This window comes from Primulina eburnea, chromosome 10 (assembly GCF_022965805.1).
Source record: "Primulina eburnea isolate SZY01 chromosome 10, ASM2296580v1, whole genome shotgun sequence".
Classification (NCBI taxonomy): Eukaryota; Viridiplantae; Streptophyta; class Magnoliopsida; order Lamiales; family Gesneriaceae; genus Primulina; species Primulina eburnea.
Window position 1 is genome coordinate 34,434,811 of NC_133110.1, and position 17,769 is coordinate 34,452,579.

The 17,769-nt window shown below is 32.3% G+C and overlaps 2 protein-coding genes across 4 annotated transcripts; one reads left to right on the forward strand and one right to left on the reverse strand.

Annotated features, from left to right (window-relative positions):
- Positions 1-1,184: 1,184 nt before the first annotated feature.
- Positions 1,185-6,134, forward strand: LOC140803347 (zinc finger CCCH domain-containing protein 67-like). 2 transcript variants are annotated; one of them, XM_073159195.1, is made up of 6 exons: positions 1,186-1,910; positions 2,868-2,933; positions 3,289-3,408; positions 4,376-4,648; positions 5,275-5,553; positions 5,720-6,134. In XM_073159195.1, exons 1-6 carry the CDS (start codon positions 1,287-1,289, stop codon positions 5,900-5,902), a joined length of 1,545 nt encoding a protein of 514 aa, XP_073015296.1. In that variant the 5' UTR covers positions 1,186-1,286; the 3' UTR covers positions 5,903-6,134. The 2 variants fall into 2 exon arrangements, with proteins under 2 accessions (XP_073015298.1, XP_073015296.1); XM_073159197.1 differs by lacking the exon at positions 2,868-2,933 and having other exon boundaries at positions 1,185-1,910.
- A 4,780-nt stretch (positions 6,135-10,914) lies between these two features.
- LOC140803348 (E3 ubiquitin-protein ligase AIRP2-like) lies at positions 10,915-13,562 on the reverse strand. Of its 2 annotated transcripts, none has more exons than XM_073159199.1 (5): positions 13,101-13,207; positions 12,127-12,289; positions 11,968-12,034; positions 11,407-11,641; positions 10,915-11,313 (listed from the first exon to the last, which is right to left on the reverse strand). In XM_073159199.1, the coding sequence occupies exons 1-5, from the start codon at positions 13,184-13,186 to the stop codon at positions 11,103-11,105; spliced, it is 762 nt and encodes a 253-aa protein (XP_073015300.1). In that variant the 5' UTR covers positions 13,187-13,207; the 3' UTR covers positions 10,915-11,102. The 2 variants fall into 2 exon arrangements, with proteins under 2 accessions (XP_073015300.1, XP_073015299.1); XM_073159198.1 differs by having other exon boundaries at positions 10,918-11,313; positions 12,127-12,284; positions 13,101-13,562.
- Between the last annotated feature and the right edge of the window lie 4,207 nt (positions 13,563-17,769).

Here is a 17,769-nt window from a genome sequence, read left to right on the forward strand (position 1 = left end):
AAAAATCGCCCAACGCGTAGTTCAAAAACTCGACTTTTGCACTAAGAAATCTCGAAAATTGACAACACTTGTGGAGGAATAATCTCAAAAATTTGATGCTTGTGAGAGTGTTAATTAATTTCGAGTGAAGGGTCTAGAATATTTATAGGGAGGCTTGCATTCTTGTGCTGCCCTAACTTGCCTTAAATAGTTCACTCTTGCAACTGTAATCAAAGGTTGAACCTTGGTCATCAAGTCATTCCATCTTAGTAGTGGTGATCGATTTTTAGGTCTATTATGCATTAAAGGGGCCAAATTTTGGGTCCCAAAAGTCTTATTTGATGAATTGCATGCAAGTGATTTATCGGGCTTCACATCCACTGCTCAATGCCCTTACAAAAGACCATGACGTGAGCACTGTAAATGCCCATGCCATATGAAAGATAAGTGTTGGGAGATTCATGGCAAGCCCACAAACTGGCATCCCCGAAAGCAAGACAATGCACATGTGGTTCAGCCTCAAATCGCCTAGGATGTTCCTGGACAATCTGGCATGTCAAAACCATTCACCAATGATCAAATTGAGCAGAATGAACAGTATTGACAATTCCTCTGTTAGATGTCCTCAATCCTGCAAAAAAATCTCAAGTCATTCATGCTGAATGACCCAATCTGGTATGACTTTTTCGGCCTTTTCCTCAAATTATGTTGGATATTGGATTGTTGATTCTGGTGCTTCAGACCACATGACACCCACTTCAATTTTTTTTTTGGCACCATTATTACTTATTCGAGTCCCACCTATGTAAAAATTGCAAATGGATCTTTGACTCAAGTAGTTGGTTTTGGTAGCATTCGTCTCTCAAAAAGATATTATCCATATTTCTGTTTTTATCAAAACCATATATATCATCCGCACTATTTACACGTAATCATAATGATATAATGGAAAGTGGATATAAGAAAGTAAGATACGTTGAAAATGATTATAGAATATAGTTCAAAATTTAGTAAGTACGGACTGAAAGATTTCATCGCTATAAAAAAATAATTGTACATGTGTAAATATATTTTTTTTGTATATGATATAAATCATTCTAAATCTAAATTTTATAAAAGTATATATTTATGCTAAAAAAAATTGAGATCTGAAAATCTTATTGTTTTTTTTTTAAAAAAAAAACCTTTTAATGACGGTCGATTGTCACACCAAGCTCGTTCCAATCTGACCTTTCAACAAACACTTGCAAAGTTGTGGAAAGGTTAAATTAGGGTTTTTTTTGGGGTTCTAATGTTGAGGGACCACCATGGCTGATTCATCATCAACCTCCGAAGAACCCCCAATTGAAAAGTTAGGGTTAGGGCTTTTGATCCCTCATAAGGACCTGTCGGATACGGTTGCCTCCCATCTATTGGATGTTGAGGTTAAGCGTTCCGAGTCGCCGAAAATTTCCCCTGATGGGGACAATGATTCACCAACGAAGGGCATGGTGGAGGTGATGGAAGATGCTGATAGCGACGCGGAGGCGCAATTGCTTGATTCCATTGAAAGGCAGGTGCGTCAACTGACGATTGAGCAGGCCGAAATCGAGGCGGGCCTTGAGAAATTGCAACACGTTGGAGGCTGGGAGGAGAATGATGTGAAAATAGAGGAGAGGGAATATGCTGACGAAGAAAAGGATGAACAGGAAAAGGAGATTAGTGAGGAAGAAAATGGGGTCGAAGAGGGTGATGAGGAGAATGCTGATGTACATTTACCGGGAGCGAGACCGTTGAGGGGGGCGAGATATAATAATCTAAGTGGTGGTCGGAGGTATGTTACCTATCCAATTAGACCTGATGCGGAGGATTGTGTGTATTACATGAAATACTGGTCCTGTAAGTTTGGATCAAATTGCAAGTTTAATCACCCTCCGAGGAGAAGGAATCAGGTCAGTTTCTAACAGAACGTCTGTGATTGTGTGCAGAATAGAAGAAATATATAGATCGAGAAGAAATATGTGGATCTTGGTTGTTGTTTATTTGATTGTTGCTTATGGTTGGTGCATTTTATGAGATTGAGTAATTGGAATCTACTTGGTAGCACTTAATTTATATTTTTGCTAGGGAATGGCATATGATGGCACACTTGTTCAGAAGAACTTGATTATTGTAGAACAGTGTTTTATGGGATGGATATGTTCATCAGTACTTTGCATCTGTAGTGTTATTCCCATTTGAGTCGTATATATACGTAGCTGGATGGATATGTTCATCAGTAATTTGCATCTGTAGTGTTATTTCATTTTTGGTTATATATATTTATAGCTGCTGAATGGTCGCCCGATAACAATGTTTCTTTCTGCTACTGAAAGCGATGGCATGACCCTCTTTGATTTTGAGTATAATTATAATGTTTCTCTTACTTACCCTTTTGTCTTTAATATTGGGCATGGCAGCATAGCTAGTTATGTCTTTTGAGTTTGAGATGGTTGAAGTTTTATTAGTCATTTGTGAGTTTTGTCAATCTTATAGAGGAAATCATACTGTGAATATTTTAGCTACTTGTAAATTTGTAATGATGTGCATACTGCAGTAGCCTGTGCCCTTTTTTCCTGTTGCAAATTTCTTTGTAATGTCAAAACTTGGTTAGTAGTGACTAGTGTGAAGATCGGGTTCTAACGCACTCATTTATGCATAGCACGTGCTAACTCGAAATTCTTCTCCCTCTACACTAGGGTTTTCTTACTGAGAAAGAAAGTTAAATATCATTGCTAAGTTGTAGATGGACTTTGTCCCAGCTTCATTATTCAGTGTTAATTGTTTGTCTGTCTCAAATCCTTCGAGGTACTGGAGGTGATTACTTTCACTCGTTAATTTTCTTTTCCCTTAATGATTTGACAATGCAGGGCATTAATGAGAGAGTGAAGACGAGGGAAGAAAATTCTGAGAGGGAAGGACAGATAGAATGCAAGGTTTATTGTCAATGATATATTTTTTTTCCTGGTCATAGACCGATCCATTTCTTCAAAGCATATGATTTTGTTGGCACTTGGCAAGACCTAAATTTCGATTTTCTTACTGCAGTTTCTCCTTGATACGTCATGGTATAAGAATGCTAGATGTCCCTTGATTCCTGATCCTTACAGTGTCCCTTGTTATTTGGTTTGCTAATGTCTGAATTATATCGATATACCCTTTCCTGATAACTATTATCCTTGATATTTTCAGCATGTTAATGGCTGGTGTTTCTGGTGACATGCCATTCCAGCTTGACTGCTTATGTATTTTTGTTTGTCTGAGGCAAAAGCGTACTTTAATTCTTTGCAGTATTACCTGTCTGAAGGAGGATGCAAATATGGAAAAGATTGCAAATACGTTCACGGCACAGACCGAACCTCCATGTCCCATACTCCGGAGTTAAACTTTTTAGGACTGCCGATTCGACTGGTATAGCTCTCTCATTCTCGTAATTTGAAACTGATGTTTTTCTAATGAACGCTGTGATACCCTTGTCCCACCTCGAAAAAATCAAAGATTTAAAATGAGTTTATAATAGCTTACAATGGACTTCTATAGAAACTTGGGTTAATCATTTTCGTAAAGCGAGGACGAATACGAAATAGTTGCTATAGGGGCCCATTGTGCAGTCACGCAAGCGCGGGCTCGGGCGTGACAGAATGGTATCAGAGCCGGTCACCGGCATGGAACACCGGGAAATAAGTGCTATGCAGGGCAAAGTGCTACGTGCATGGGAGCCACCTCTTGAACCTGCAGGGCAAAGTGCTACGTGCATGGGAGCCACCTCTTGAACCTGCAGGGCAAAATGCTACATGACGGGAGCCACCTCTTGAACCTGTAGGAGCCACCTCTAGATTCTCGGTGCTGGTGGATCGAGGGGTCAGGCCGCGACGAGAACGTCGCGTTCTGAAGGAGGGGTTATTGTGATACCCTTGTCCCACATCGAAAAAATCAAAGATTTAAAATGAGTTTATAATAGCTTACAATGGACTTCTATAGAAGCTTGGGTTAATCATTTTCGTAAAGCGAGGACGAATACGAAATAGTTGTTATAGGGGCCTATTGTGTAGTCACGCAGGCGCGGGCTCGGGCTCGGGCGTGACAAACGCGCTGATCATTTTTCCTCCTATGCAGGCTTTGTGTTAATTTAGATTTTTTCATTGACTTGAGATAAACTAATTAGTTTTGATTGGCTAAATTATTTAGATGTCATTTTCCCCCTGATACTTAGAAATGGGAACAGTAGAATTTTAGCTATGTATTTCACGGAATCAGACACTTGGTACAAATAATCCACCTATTAAAATGGCACATAGTTGTGATCTTTTATAAGTGACAATTCAATGTTTTATATCTTTGGCGTGATCCAAAATAGTAATGGTTTTCTTTCTTGCAGGGAGAAAAGGAGTGTCCATACTACTTGCGCACTGGGTCCTGTAAATATGGGCCAACTTGCAGGTTTCATCATCCAGAACCTACAGCCATGACAGTAGGTGACTCACCTTCTGGATTTAGCAATGGTGGATCTCTTCCATCACAGCATATTTCCACATCTTCTGTCTCCTCGTGGTCTTCTCCAAGGACCTACAATGAGGCATCTCCGTTTCTACCTTATCCTCCGAACCACCAAGGCGCCCCTACTACGAATTCTGAATGGAATGGGTATCAGGTAATGTATTACCTTTTGAGTATTCACATCTTTGTATGGACCACTGTTTTCTTTGTTCTTCTTTTGTTATAAATAGGTTTATTATTCATGTAAAAGATGTTTTAGAGATTAATCAAAATTTCACTCCTTGTAACTTTTAATTTTGTCTAGGTATGATATTTGAGTTCTCACTCTAGCTTTCTTTTGGGCAGTTGGTGTTAACGGATAGCTTTCTTCTATCTCTATGTCTGATTGATTTTTAAAATTACAGCATTTTTCTCTAACATTGAATAATATGAGGAATATTATAGATGGTTCACTTGTCCATTACTTTTTATCCACCTGCCGAAGCATTTACTCAGATCTGAATTGGTAATAGATTCCAAATCAATCCTATCTTGTCCTGATTTCAATGGACATGTGGTTGGGGATAATCTATTTTCCTTACGATTTGTGTTTTTCCCTTTGCCCCTCATCTCTCTTTTATGTTTTGGAGTGCTAGGGGGGATAGCATAGATGAATCTTTAAATATCCCAGGATTGTTTAAGATAGATGCTATTTATTTTGGGTATCAAAATCTTCCGTGTCTATAAGATAGATGCTCATTGTTTCTTATCCGTTCCTTCCTTTGTTTTGATTTATTTGAGGGTGCTGCTTACCCAACATCTGAGAGGAGCCTACCTACACCTCCAGCTTTTGTCATAAACAATCTGCCCACTGAGTTGAACTTCCCCATGCAACGACAACATGATTTCATAGTTGATGAATATCCGGAACGGCCAGGTGAACCTGAATGCAGTTACTTCTTGAAAACTGGAGACTGCAAATACAAGTCTAGTTGCAAATATCACCACCCAAAGAATCGTATATCAAAAGCAAAGGCAAACTCATATGTTCTCAATGATAAAGGCCTGCCCCTTAGACCTGTAAGTTTGCATTGTAATAGTTTATCGTGTGCCCGCTGCTTTTAAGGTGTTTGCAAGCTTATTTTTTTAACATGTATTGGACTTGGAAGACTCGAGGTTAAAGAATAAAATTATTGACCAGATAATACGTGTCAAATGTTTTATGACAATGTTCTCGATAATGCAGGATCAGCCCATATGTACACACTATCATCGCTATGGCATCTGTAAGTATGGACCGGCTTGTAGATATGATCACCCGTTGAATCCTGGAACGTTTCCGCGTCCTTTTGATCAGAAACCTTTTGGCGACTTGAGAAATGTTGATGGAGCTGCAAAGTTTAGGCAAGGAAATGAAAGCAGATCTTGAACGTAGCTACCTGATATTAGCATAAGAAATGTTACTGAAGTTTTCTGGTAGTCATCAGGATTTAAACTTCTTCTGAACTTTGTTATGATTCTGAACTAAAATTTTTAGACTTAGACATAATATTTATTTTAGTCGTGTCAATGAAAGCGCAAGCAGGTATTTGAGGGATTCTTTGGATGTTCTTTTCCTTCTAATATTTTGTCTATATTGTTAAGTTGAAGCCCATTTCGTATCCTCTTTACCAATTTGCTTTAAAATTCTCTGGTAAGGGGCAAATGCAACGCATATCATTTGATAAGGTACATAGATCCTGTCTTTTATCATTATTCAAACAAAAAAAACTTTTTATCATTATTTCTAATGATTTTATAGTAATTTATTAAATGATTATATTTTAAAAAATACACGAATTAATTATATAAACAAATTATTAAAGTTACAGTAAACTCAAACACGTGTAATACAGTGCACCGTGGTGGCGCAGTTGAACATTTATAATAGGTTTGTCTCCCAACAACTCTCGTGACTTTAATTTGCCACCACCTTTTTTTTTTAATAGGTATCTTGTGAGATGATCTCACGAATTTTTATCTGTGCGATATGTTACTTTATCGATATATACAATAAAAAATAATACTCTTAGCATAAAAAATAATATTTTTTATGAGTGACTCAAATAAGATATCAGTCTCACAAAATGCGACCCATGACACCGTCTCACACAAATTTTTGACTTTCTTTATTCATGAGCAACAAATATTGGATCCAGGCTATAACGTTTTTATATAATTTTACACGAAAATATTAAAAATAAAATTATAAAAATTAAATAATAATAATAATAATAATAATAATAATAATAATAATAATAATAATAATAATAATAATAATAATAATAAGAAAAAGAAAAAGAAATTATAGCCACCTTAAAAAAACATATTGACTAATAGGTTTTAATTTTTTATTATAAGTTTTTCTCACTTAATATATTAGTACAAAAAAAAAACCTAGGTTGAACATGCACTTTAAACATTTGGAACTTGGATGGATTTTATTTACTCCATACTCCGTATATTTTACAAATTTCTCTTCTGGAAAAAAAAAAAAACATGATTAAATATATTTAAATCGAGAAAAAAATGGTTTAACCATATTTTGACCGTAAATAAATGTAGTTGCACTAAATATAAAAAATGGATCGAAAAATCTATGTCTGGAATAGATAAATATAGGATTTTATTTTTTTCAAAATCAATTTAATGTGAATCAGAAATTAATAATAAAGTGAACCGACATTAAAAAACCACCATATTATGTAAGAAAAACAAAATTATTATATCTATTTATATACTTTTTCAAGATAATATATAAGAAATAAACTATAAGTTCCTTATGCAGAGGCAGCCAATTGTTTAACTGAAAAGTTGGAATGTACTATGTAGCATCACCAAAGTGTGATCACAAACATGGATGACCTTATATTATATCCTAGATATATGTGGTAAAAAATTTAATTTTTACCAATGAAAAAACCAAAATATAAAAAAAAATGTTATAAAATAAATTAAATGACTAAAGAATGATGCAAAAACAAGTAAATTCAATATGCGAAAAGGATTACTCGAGTGACATATTTATAGGTACAAGAAAATTCTCAGATATGTTAACCATGATATTACAAGGAATTGATATAATCACGATTATTTACCATTTTCCGAATATTTTATTATGATTTTCTCTACTCACACAAATATTTGATTATCTTTACATCCATAATATTATTACACTCTCCTGTAGATGTTTTTCGACATATGCCTCGAAAAATCTTACTAAGAAAGACTTAAAGCATCCCTTGTTGTTACTTAATTGTCTCGCTAAAAAACTTGTCATGAAAAACTACTAGAAAAAATCACACAAGGGAAAAAGAGTGCGGTTAGGATTTACTCCCCATGGTGCAAGTATCGAATTGGACTTCTCTAAGTTGCCTCATTTCGACCTTGTAAACCAGTTTCTCAAAGGTTGACGTGAGCAATGATTTTGTGAAAAGATTGGTCATATTATTATTTGAATGAATCTGTAAAATTTCAATATCCCATCTCTTCTACAAATCATGAGTGAAAAAGAACTTCGGAGATATGTGCTTCGTTCCATCACCTTTGATGTATTCATCATTTAGTTGTACGATACATGTCGTGTTGTCTTCATAGAGTATTGTCATCATTTTTTTTTGCTGGAAGACAAGCCACATTGATCTTTTATATGATGAATTACTGATCTCTCGACAAGACACATTCTCGATTAGCTTCATGAATTGAAATAATTTACGCATGGTTAGATGAAGTGGGGGGATTTTTACTTTGTAGATCTCTAAGGTATAGATGTTACATTATAATTAAATAAGTATCTAGTTTTTGATCTTCCCTTGTACGGATCAGATAGGAATCCATCAACTTCATAACCAATCAATTGCCAATCACAAGCATTAGATTAAAATAAACATAATTCATGGGTGTCATAAAGATATCTAAATATATGTTTAACTCCATTTCAATGCCTTTGTGTAGGAGAATAAATGTATTGCCAATAAATTTACAGCGAATGCTATGTCCAGACTTGTGACATTTGCGAGTACGTTAATACGCCAATTGCACTAAAATATGGTCCTCGCGAGGTCAAAAAATATATTTTGCCGTATCAAGGGATCAAACAATCATGGGAGAACTTAATGGATGAGCCATATACATATAAAAGCGTTTTAGTACTTTTTTTGTATAAGTTGATTGATGGATAAAAATTCCATCCGTAAGGTGCTCAATTTGCAAGCCAAGATATAATTCTGTTTTGCTTAAATCTTTCATCTTAATTTATTTTTTCCAGACATCAAATGTGTTTTAGAGTTTATTTAAATCATCAACATATACATCAATAATGAAAATTGTTGATCGATTCAATTGAATAAACAACACATGGACATATTGGATCATTTTTGTAGCCTTCTTGCAACAAATAGTCGCTTATACCACATGCGCCCGGATTGATTTACCATACAAGGATCTTTGCTGTTTAATGGAGTAAACATTTTTACAATTTGAACCAAATGCTTCTGGGATTTTCATGTAAATATCATTATCACGTTTTTGTGCAAGTATGCAGTAACAACATACATAAGATGTATTTCAAGTCTTTCTTGTACATTCAAGCAAATAAGTATTGGAACGTAATTGCATCCATCACTAGAGAGCATGTCTCTTCATAATCAATACTGATTCTTTGAGAAAAAGCTTGTGCTACCAATCGAGTTTTGTATAGAGTCACTTCATTATTCTCATTTTGTTTTTGTACAAAGACCTATTTGTAACCTACATGAATGTTTCCTAAGGTGTTTGGATCACAAGTCCCAAAACCTCATGTTTTGATAATGAGTTGAACTGTTTTTGCATTGCATTTTTCTACCTTGGTCAATCATGTCTATTACAACATTCATCGATAGATTTAATATCTAGATTAGCATTTTCATTAACATCAAATGTCACATTATAGGAAAGCTTATTGTTGACAATAATTTCTGCTCAATTTAATTTTTTCGCCGTTCTGATATAATTATTGAGATCTCTTCATTTTCAACTCCGGGGATTTGATCATCAACTTTTTTTAGAGTCATCAATCAATAAATCAGATATCTCAATATCTGTATTATTTGCTCATTCTACCATTAATCTTTTACATTCAAGCATCATATAATATATACTGTCGGACACGCACGCGCGTTGTGTGTAACTAATAAATATTATGTATTATGCATATATGGTAAAAAAAAATTATATCATATGTTCTGATTATGTCATTCTAGTAGCAAGACATACGTATTGCGTGTGCAACATAATAAATTTAATAATATTATACATCATATGGTCTGATATGTCATTCAAGACATATGTATTGATGTGTGTAACTTAATAAATTTTATAATATTATTATATATCATAATTAGGAAACAATCTTGTATATAGTAAGTAAATAGAACGATATTAATGAGATTTGAAAATTATTTTTAAATTTCTATGGTAAAGATAAAAATTAGAACTATACTTACAAAAATAAAACAGAAGACCTCGCAATCTAAAAAAAATCCAATATTTTCCCCAAAAGTTCTATTATAGCATATATGAAGGCTTAAAGTTCAACTAAAATCTAAATTTGATGGCTGAAATAAATTATAAAGAAACATTGATGTTCATAAATTTGTCACGAAAATGTATCACTCCCAAGGCGAAGAAGCTCTGCAAACCTTTAAAAACTAAAAAACCACATTTTAGAAATTGAAAGTTACAATTTAATATAATGTGGAGAAAATGAAACTTGATACAATTTAACAAACTAACTAAGAAAATTATCCATAATGATTTGAAGAAGAATAAGTTTAATGAATCCTCGAATGGATCTCTTAGCTAGTTGTTGAGAACGTTGCCCAAAAGCGGTATATAAGACAGACATATCTCGTAGACTTACATGTAAACCAGATATAAAGATGACGATTAGGGTTTCTGTTTATATTATAATTATATAACTTCAAGACCCAACAGATAAGATTTATTGCTACACAAACTTTATATATGGTTTACATGTAAGTTTATAAAGATGGATCCAGATCTATAATAAGATCTTTTATTTACAACTGAATGTTATACAGAGTCAACATATCTTAATGAATACAATATGATTTATGGCTACACACACTTTTGAGAACTAGTTATGCACAAATTTACATGCCTTCCGGAAAATAACGCGACACAACAATTTACATGGGAATTTTGAATTCATTAGCTGGTAGAATATGCCAAAGAAAAAAAAAGAGAGAGACTAGTCGTATTGTTGAGCGAGGATGAATGCAAAATAGTTGCTCGCTAAAGTGAGATCCTAGATATGGGAGATAACGAAAACTACCGTGCTCTACAACTCAACCGTATGAATACGCGAAAATATATATCACACCCTAACACATGATATTTCTTAAAAGAACAAGTGAGAAATCTGAAGGATGTTGAGAATGAATATTTTATATGGCCTCAAATTGTTGTACAACGAACATTTACATCATTCTGATATTAAGGTGAGAATGAAAGAAAGATCTACCGGACACTATGGACATGTGGTGGTCGGTATTTCAGCTTACTTCTACACTGTTACATAGCAGCAGAGATCAAATTAAGTATTCATAATAAACCAAGAAGAGGGCATCCGGGGTGTCTTTTGGTAAGTTGTTTATATAGAGATAGAACCGTAAAACGTCTTCTTTTGAAAGCGTTTCTTGATCAACTACGTCTCTGCTGCAAGTCAGAACCCACAAATCACCAGAATTCACTCTCTTGAGGCTACCGCGGCAAAAGGGGCATGATTCTGATCTCATATTCCTGCAAGAAAGTAAAGATGTACAAAGAAGAACAAAGATTAAGCTTTCTTTTAAGATCAGAGGAGGGAACGAGGGTCGTGCATAGTTTATATACCAGTCCCGGTAGCAGTTGATGCACATTTCATGACAGCAATCTGGTAAGACAATCTTGGTACTGGGCTCTAGGCAAATTCCACACTCATCTTCCCTTTCCAAGTCGACTTCCAAATTCTTAAAAGTATTATTGGGTTTCTTTTTGGCAATCATGTCCAAGCCATGGACTTCACCTTGATAACTATCTTTATCCAATGTGATATTGTACAAGTGTTCCAGAGAAGGTAATATCACAGCTGCAAAGTATGCAATCTTTTATTAGTCAATCGAATAGTAAAATTGGAGAGTTGTCGATTGATACCGTGAACTTGAAACTCTTTTAAAAAAATACATTCACGCCATCTTTAATTGAACATACACAATTTTGAAAGGTGAATCCAATAAAAACTCAGAACCACGCAGGAAAACAAAGGAAATCTAAAATTCGAAATCTAAAATTCATCGAGCATTACCCAACCGGTTTTGAGATGACAAGTGAACGAGTTGACTTGAAAAAGAAGAGTAAAAATAAATAGATTGATGCCCCTTTGAATCATATGACAGCAAAACATAATTTGCATACCATAGAACTGTCTAATAGTCGCCTTTCTACCATGGGAAGGAAACTTCTGTTTTGAGTCGAGGTGCACCTGAAGAAGAAAATACGCTAAACTTAGACTATGCCGTCATCTTTAAAAAAACAATGAGCAATGGCTTGCACAAAATCTTGTTAATAACTGACCTTATAAACAACTACGTGGATAAGATTTAGGTAGCTTGGAAATAAGCATGAGCACGAGCAGTCAAACCATTGCAATAAAAACAAAAATATAGGTGCCAACTGATTGTAGACCAGTTTCATTTTCAGACATGCACCGCCTTTAGCTTTCGAAATCGAAGCTGCCCTGGAGCAACAATTTGGCTATATTATGATCCATGGAATGGAGAACAATGTGTTTCTAAGAATGCTTACGCTCTGCTAAAAGACAAACTAAAACTCAACAAATCCATTAAGTTGATATCAAAATGTATCATCTATTGACAGATTTGTGTGAGAATAAAATATCAAGAAAGTCTAAACGTCGAAAACATTTTAAACACAACTACAGATATGGCATATACAAACAGATCAACGGCATAAGACAGTTTCTAGCAACAGTAAATTGCGTCCTAAGGACATATAAAACAACAAATGGCAAAAGAATTCAGTTCAATAACTTACTTGCTCCTTTTGATGCTAAAAGAAGTAATTGTTCTTGACATCAACAATTTTTTTCACCAATTATACACAGAAACAAACTCGCACGAATAATAGAACAACCCCATGAAGGAAGTCCATATGTCACACAATCAAAGCTATGTCGGCTAAAGTACAAATTTTCAACGCTGATTGTAGCAATCATAGAACTAAACAAACACAATTCTTGCTGTGTTTATTGTAAACAGCTAAAGGTTCTCTATTCTAGGTTCCACCATTCACCACAAGCAAATCAAAACACACCAGAATCACAGGCAAAATTTAAAAACTATACACCATAATCAGTCCCATTCTCTACAAACGAAACAAACAGTAACCACACAAGTTCTTTTCAGATAAAAGATTCCCCACTTGGTAATTCGATTCCACCATGAAACCACGCAACCTTAAAGAATCCAAACGTTTCAGAATGAAACTCAAGAAAAGCAAACTAATGAACAGCAAGAGAGAGAACCCACAACATATTGGCATGCTGTATATCAGACTCAATGGCCCTCAAAGAATCTTGGCAAGAAGCGGACTTTTCAATCTGGTAAAAATCCATCACCACAAAAAAAAAACAAGATTACGCTTTTTCCCTCCCTGCCTCTGCGGCCTGCGCCTTTTACCACTTTTTCAACAAACAGAAGAGAATCAAAGCCAGAGGGTGAAATGCATTCAACCAGTTAAATGGGTTTCTGGCAAAGAATTAAAAGATCATTTTTTTTAACGGTCCTTGAAAACACATTCAAATTCTATAAATTGAAACCGAGTGTATTGAAGGCAATCGGAGAGAGAGGAGGTGAAGTCTATGCAGTGTGACACAAGTTATACAAGAGAGAGAGCCATAAATACTCCATCATAAAATTCTTATATATTACAAAAAAAAAGTTAAATGGAAAGAGACAGAAGGAGATTCGGTCTTCGTTTTGGTTGATTTGCAGTTAATGCGTTATGATATTTTGTTGGATTTATTGAAAAAATTTCCTTTGACTGAGTGGTGTGATTCTACGAATCCATTGAAATGCCAACAACCTTTTCTTGAATTTATGTTTCATGTATTCACAAAGGAAAATTTCAGTCAATTAATATGATTTAGATTTATTGAATTTCCATATTATTTCCATATTATTTAATAGTGACTCTATTTAAAAAATTTATCTACATTTTATTGATAGTAAATTTTATTTTGAAATATGCACTTTTTTAAAATTCATGATGCTACTAAAATAGGCTTTTGGTGACTTGGTCTTTTTGTTTTTATATTCTGGCATAATATAATTTGGTTACAATTGAGTTTTGAATCAAATATCTATTATTAAATTTGAGTTTTTTGTGTCAGATATATTATAAGTTATGGAGAATCAATTTTTATGATGAATCTTATTTTATGTCGTTAGTAATAAAAATTTTATTATTATAATAACTAATTTGAATGTGTGGAATATAAAGAATATACACAAAAACTCACATGAGACGGTCTTACAGGTCAATTTCGTGATGCTGATATCTTATTTGGGTCACTCATAAAAAAATTTATTTTTCATGTCAAAGATACTAATTTTTATCGTAAACATGTGTAGGGTTGAACTGTTTTTTAAAAAAGATTTATGAAACAGTCTCACAAGAGACTTACTCAAGAATACACCGAGAAACAAAATTTAAACATGGAAAAGTTAAGAACAAATTATGGAAATTGTTTTTTTTTCTTTATTTTATGATGAGATAATCGTGTTCTCCCTTCTGCGGCCCAAATTCCAAACTAAATTTTCCCTAAGTAGTCGTTGGTCGGTTTTGAAATTTTGATTTCTCAAAATTTAATTTAATTATTGCATTTTTAGTTCAAATGTTTCTAACTTACTAAATTTTGGAATATGGTAGAAAAAAATTATGCCCATCTTATTGTCAAAATATACTCAAAACATGTTGTACGTATTAATTAAAAAAATATTTTAAAGTAAATGAATTCTAAATGTTTTTTATGTTAAAATAAATAGATGAATGATAAATTAGAAATCCTGGAATAGTCTTCGGTGAAACCAAAGTAAATTATACATAGACTAGGCCTGTTTTAAAGCGATAAAAACTAAAAAGGTGCTTTAGGTTGACCTAAACGTAAGGTTAGATTAAAAAGATTAAAATAAATTATGTATATTTAATTTATATATATATATATATTTATATATATATATATATATATATATATATATATATATATATATATATATATTTCCTAGGAATAAAAAAAATTAGATATTTTGTTTATGATGATAATCTCTACGCCACAAAGAAACAATAAATGAATTTTACAAAAATAGTGTCTCTAATATTTTTTTTATAAAATGAAATATAATTTATTTTTCGTTTTTCACTTAATCTTCACGCCTTACATAATATTAAGACTAGTGTTTTTGGGTTTTTTTTTTCAAATAATTTAATTTTTAAAAATTAATTCAAAAATAATTTTTTAAAAAAAATTTGCAAAAATATTACAATCTGCGCTTCGTAAGCGCGACTGTGCTCACGTGGAGAAAATTTAGAATACGTCGATGTTAGACATAAGAGTACGTCGATGTTAGACATTTTGCCAATGAAAATTGAGAGAAAATTTAGGAAAAAATTGATAACTCATTCGTGAGCACCGTCCGCGCTTACAAAGCGCGGATTGCAGTATTCTTACGATTTTTTTAAAATTATTTTTGAAATAATTTTTACAAATTAAATTATTTAAAACAAAACCCAGTGTTTTTGCGAGTTTTGCTTGCATGTACAATATATTAATACTAAATAAATAGCATAGATTTTTTATTAGTGAGAGATATAATTTAACTATAGAAATAATATATTGTTGCTTAATATATAGTATAATATAAAGATTATTATCTATATTTTTAGTATATAAATTTTTTGGACGAAAATATAATCCATAAATTATAAAGCGTTGAACAACAAGACGTGTAACTCAAGTATCATTCATTGAGTGAGAGAAAATATTAGTCATAAATTTTTGGACGAAAATATAATCCATAAATTTTTTAATCATATTATATATTTTTTTAAAAATATTAATTTTTAGTCATATTAATCACCATAATATTTTTTATTATATATAACTATTAATTTTTTTTGAAACCATATATAACTATTAATTAAAAAATTAATTATTATCAGTTAAAGTAAACCCAAAAAATAACTAACTTTTGTATATGATAGTTGAGCCTATTACAAGGAGACCAAATTTTTTTCTCCAAAATTGTCTTATAATTAGATTTGATTTTATGTATATATTAGTAATTTTAAGCACCATCAATTTTTTTATATTTTTCTCGACTAGCTATTATTAAAAAATTCAATATGTTTAAATATTATTTTAGATATAAAAAATCATAACTAAATGAAACAATTGCGTGAATGTGATATATAATACTGAATATATTATATTGTTTTATACAATACATCAGGTGTGATGATATTAGTTGTAATTAACAAACACACACAAGGATATTATTTTATTTATACACACACACACACACAAGGATATTATTTTTTTATATATAGTGTGCACGGTAGGTGTGCAGCATATCAAAACTCATATAAGTGTTGATATACTACACACCTACCGTGCACACCTATGTGAGCACTGATGAGATGTCACTCACCCATATATAAATGTGTGCGATGATGTTAGTTTTGTGAAAGTCTTTTAAAATTTCAACAATATCAAATATCATTGTGTTGAAAATAAAGAATTATTGAATGTTGAAAATAAGAGTTATAAATATTGAAAACTAGTGTGCGATGATGTATGTAATGATATATTTATTTTTGGATTATTTCCAAAGAAATTCTATAAATATGTCTCTCAATTTGTGAAGAAACTCACAATTGAGTAGAGAGAAAATTTTTATAAAGCGTGTAGTTTGATATATTTTGTTAGTTTGAGATTTTTACTTTTTACCGTAAATTTTTACTTTTAACACATTGCGATTTTTTTATACGAAAAATATATTACAAAATTCAATTAAATTTTTTATCTACTTTAAATCTCAATGTAATAGATTTTATCATTAGGACACCCACAATAGTAGTTACTGTAATTGCCATGTCATCCAAATATATTCAAATTCATGTAGCTTCTTGATTTGTGTGCCAAATGAATAAATAGTTATGTAACTGGGTATTCATTTTTTTCTACCAGCGTGAGAAGACCTGCAGTCTCGTAGGTTATTTTGTTTTGTTTTGTTTTTTTCATTTTTAATACTTTTAAATTATAATTAATTATTAAAATGAAATATACATGGAATATCTCTTTCGCTGTGAGATGTCTATTTTTTTAATATATTTTTTAAATTATATTGCAAATCCAATTGATTAAATGTTGGAGATAGGCAGTGATTACTATATAAAACAAACTTTTCCTGCAACATTCATTCTTTCTCAATGAATTAATTTTTTGAACTTTGGGTTTTTATCGTTACCCAATGTTCAAAAATAATTCTATAAATGCATCAAGTTTTAAGAAATTAAAATTCTTATTTTCAACATTCTACATAAATATTTCTCTCAAAAAAAAAAAAATAGACTTTCAATGATTATTGTATGTCAATAGGAATCACTGTTGAGCATCATGTTGCTCATGTACGTACACAAAATAGATTAGCCGAATCATTGATTAAACATCTACAACTGATTGCTAGACCAATTATTATGAAAACAAAACTCTCTGTTTCTGTAGAACCCGTAACTTAGACTACGTATAAGCCATGCATAATTCTAGTATTTAAATTAAAATGATTTTTATTGCACGAGTATTTAAACGCTTTTCCTTAATTTAATTATTTTATCATAGTAGTTTGCTTTTTATCATTTCAGTTAATTCAGTGAGGCCGGACTGGAGTTGGAGTTTAGAGATAAAGTTTAAGATTTAGAAATCATTTCCAGAATTTATTTTAGCTAGCAAGTAAGTTAATTTAAGTTAATAAAGAAGTTTAAGGAATTATTTAAGTTACTTGAGGTGAGTAGAAAATAAATTCATTTAAGATCCTTAATTAAGGGGTTAGTTCACTAAATTAATTAAAAGATAGGTAAGGCTTTTAAGGGTTATAAATTTAGTAAATAATCAACATTTCCCTTCATTTTTATTGATGA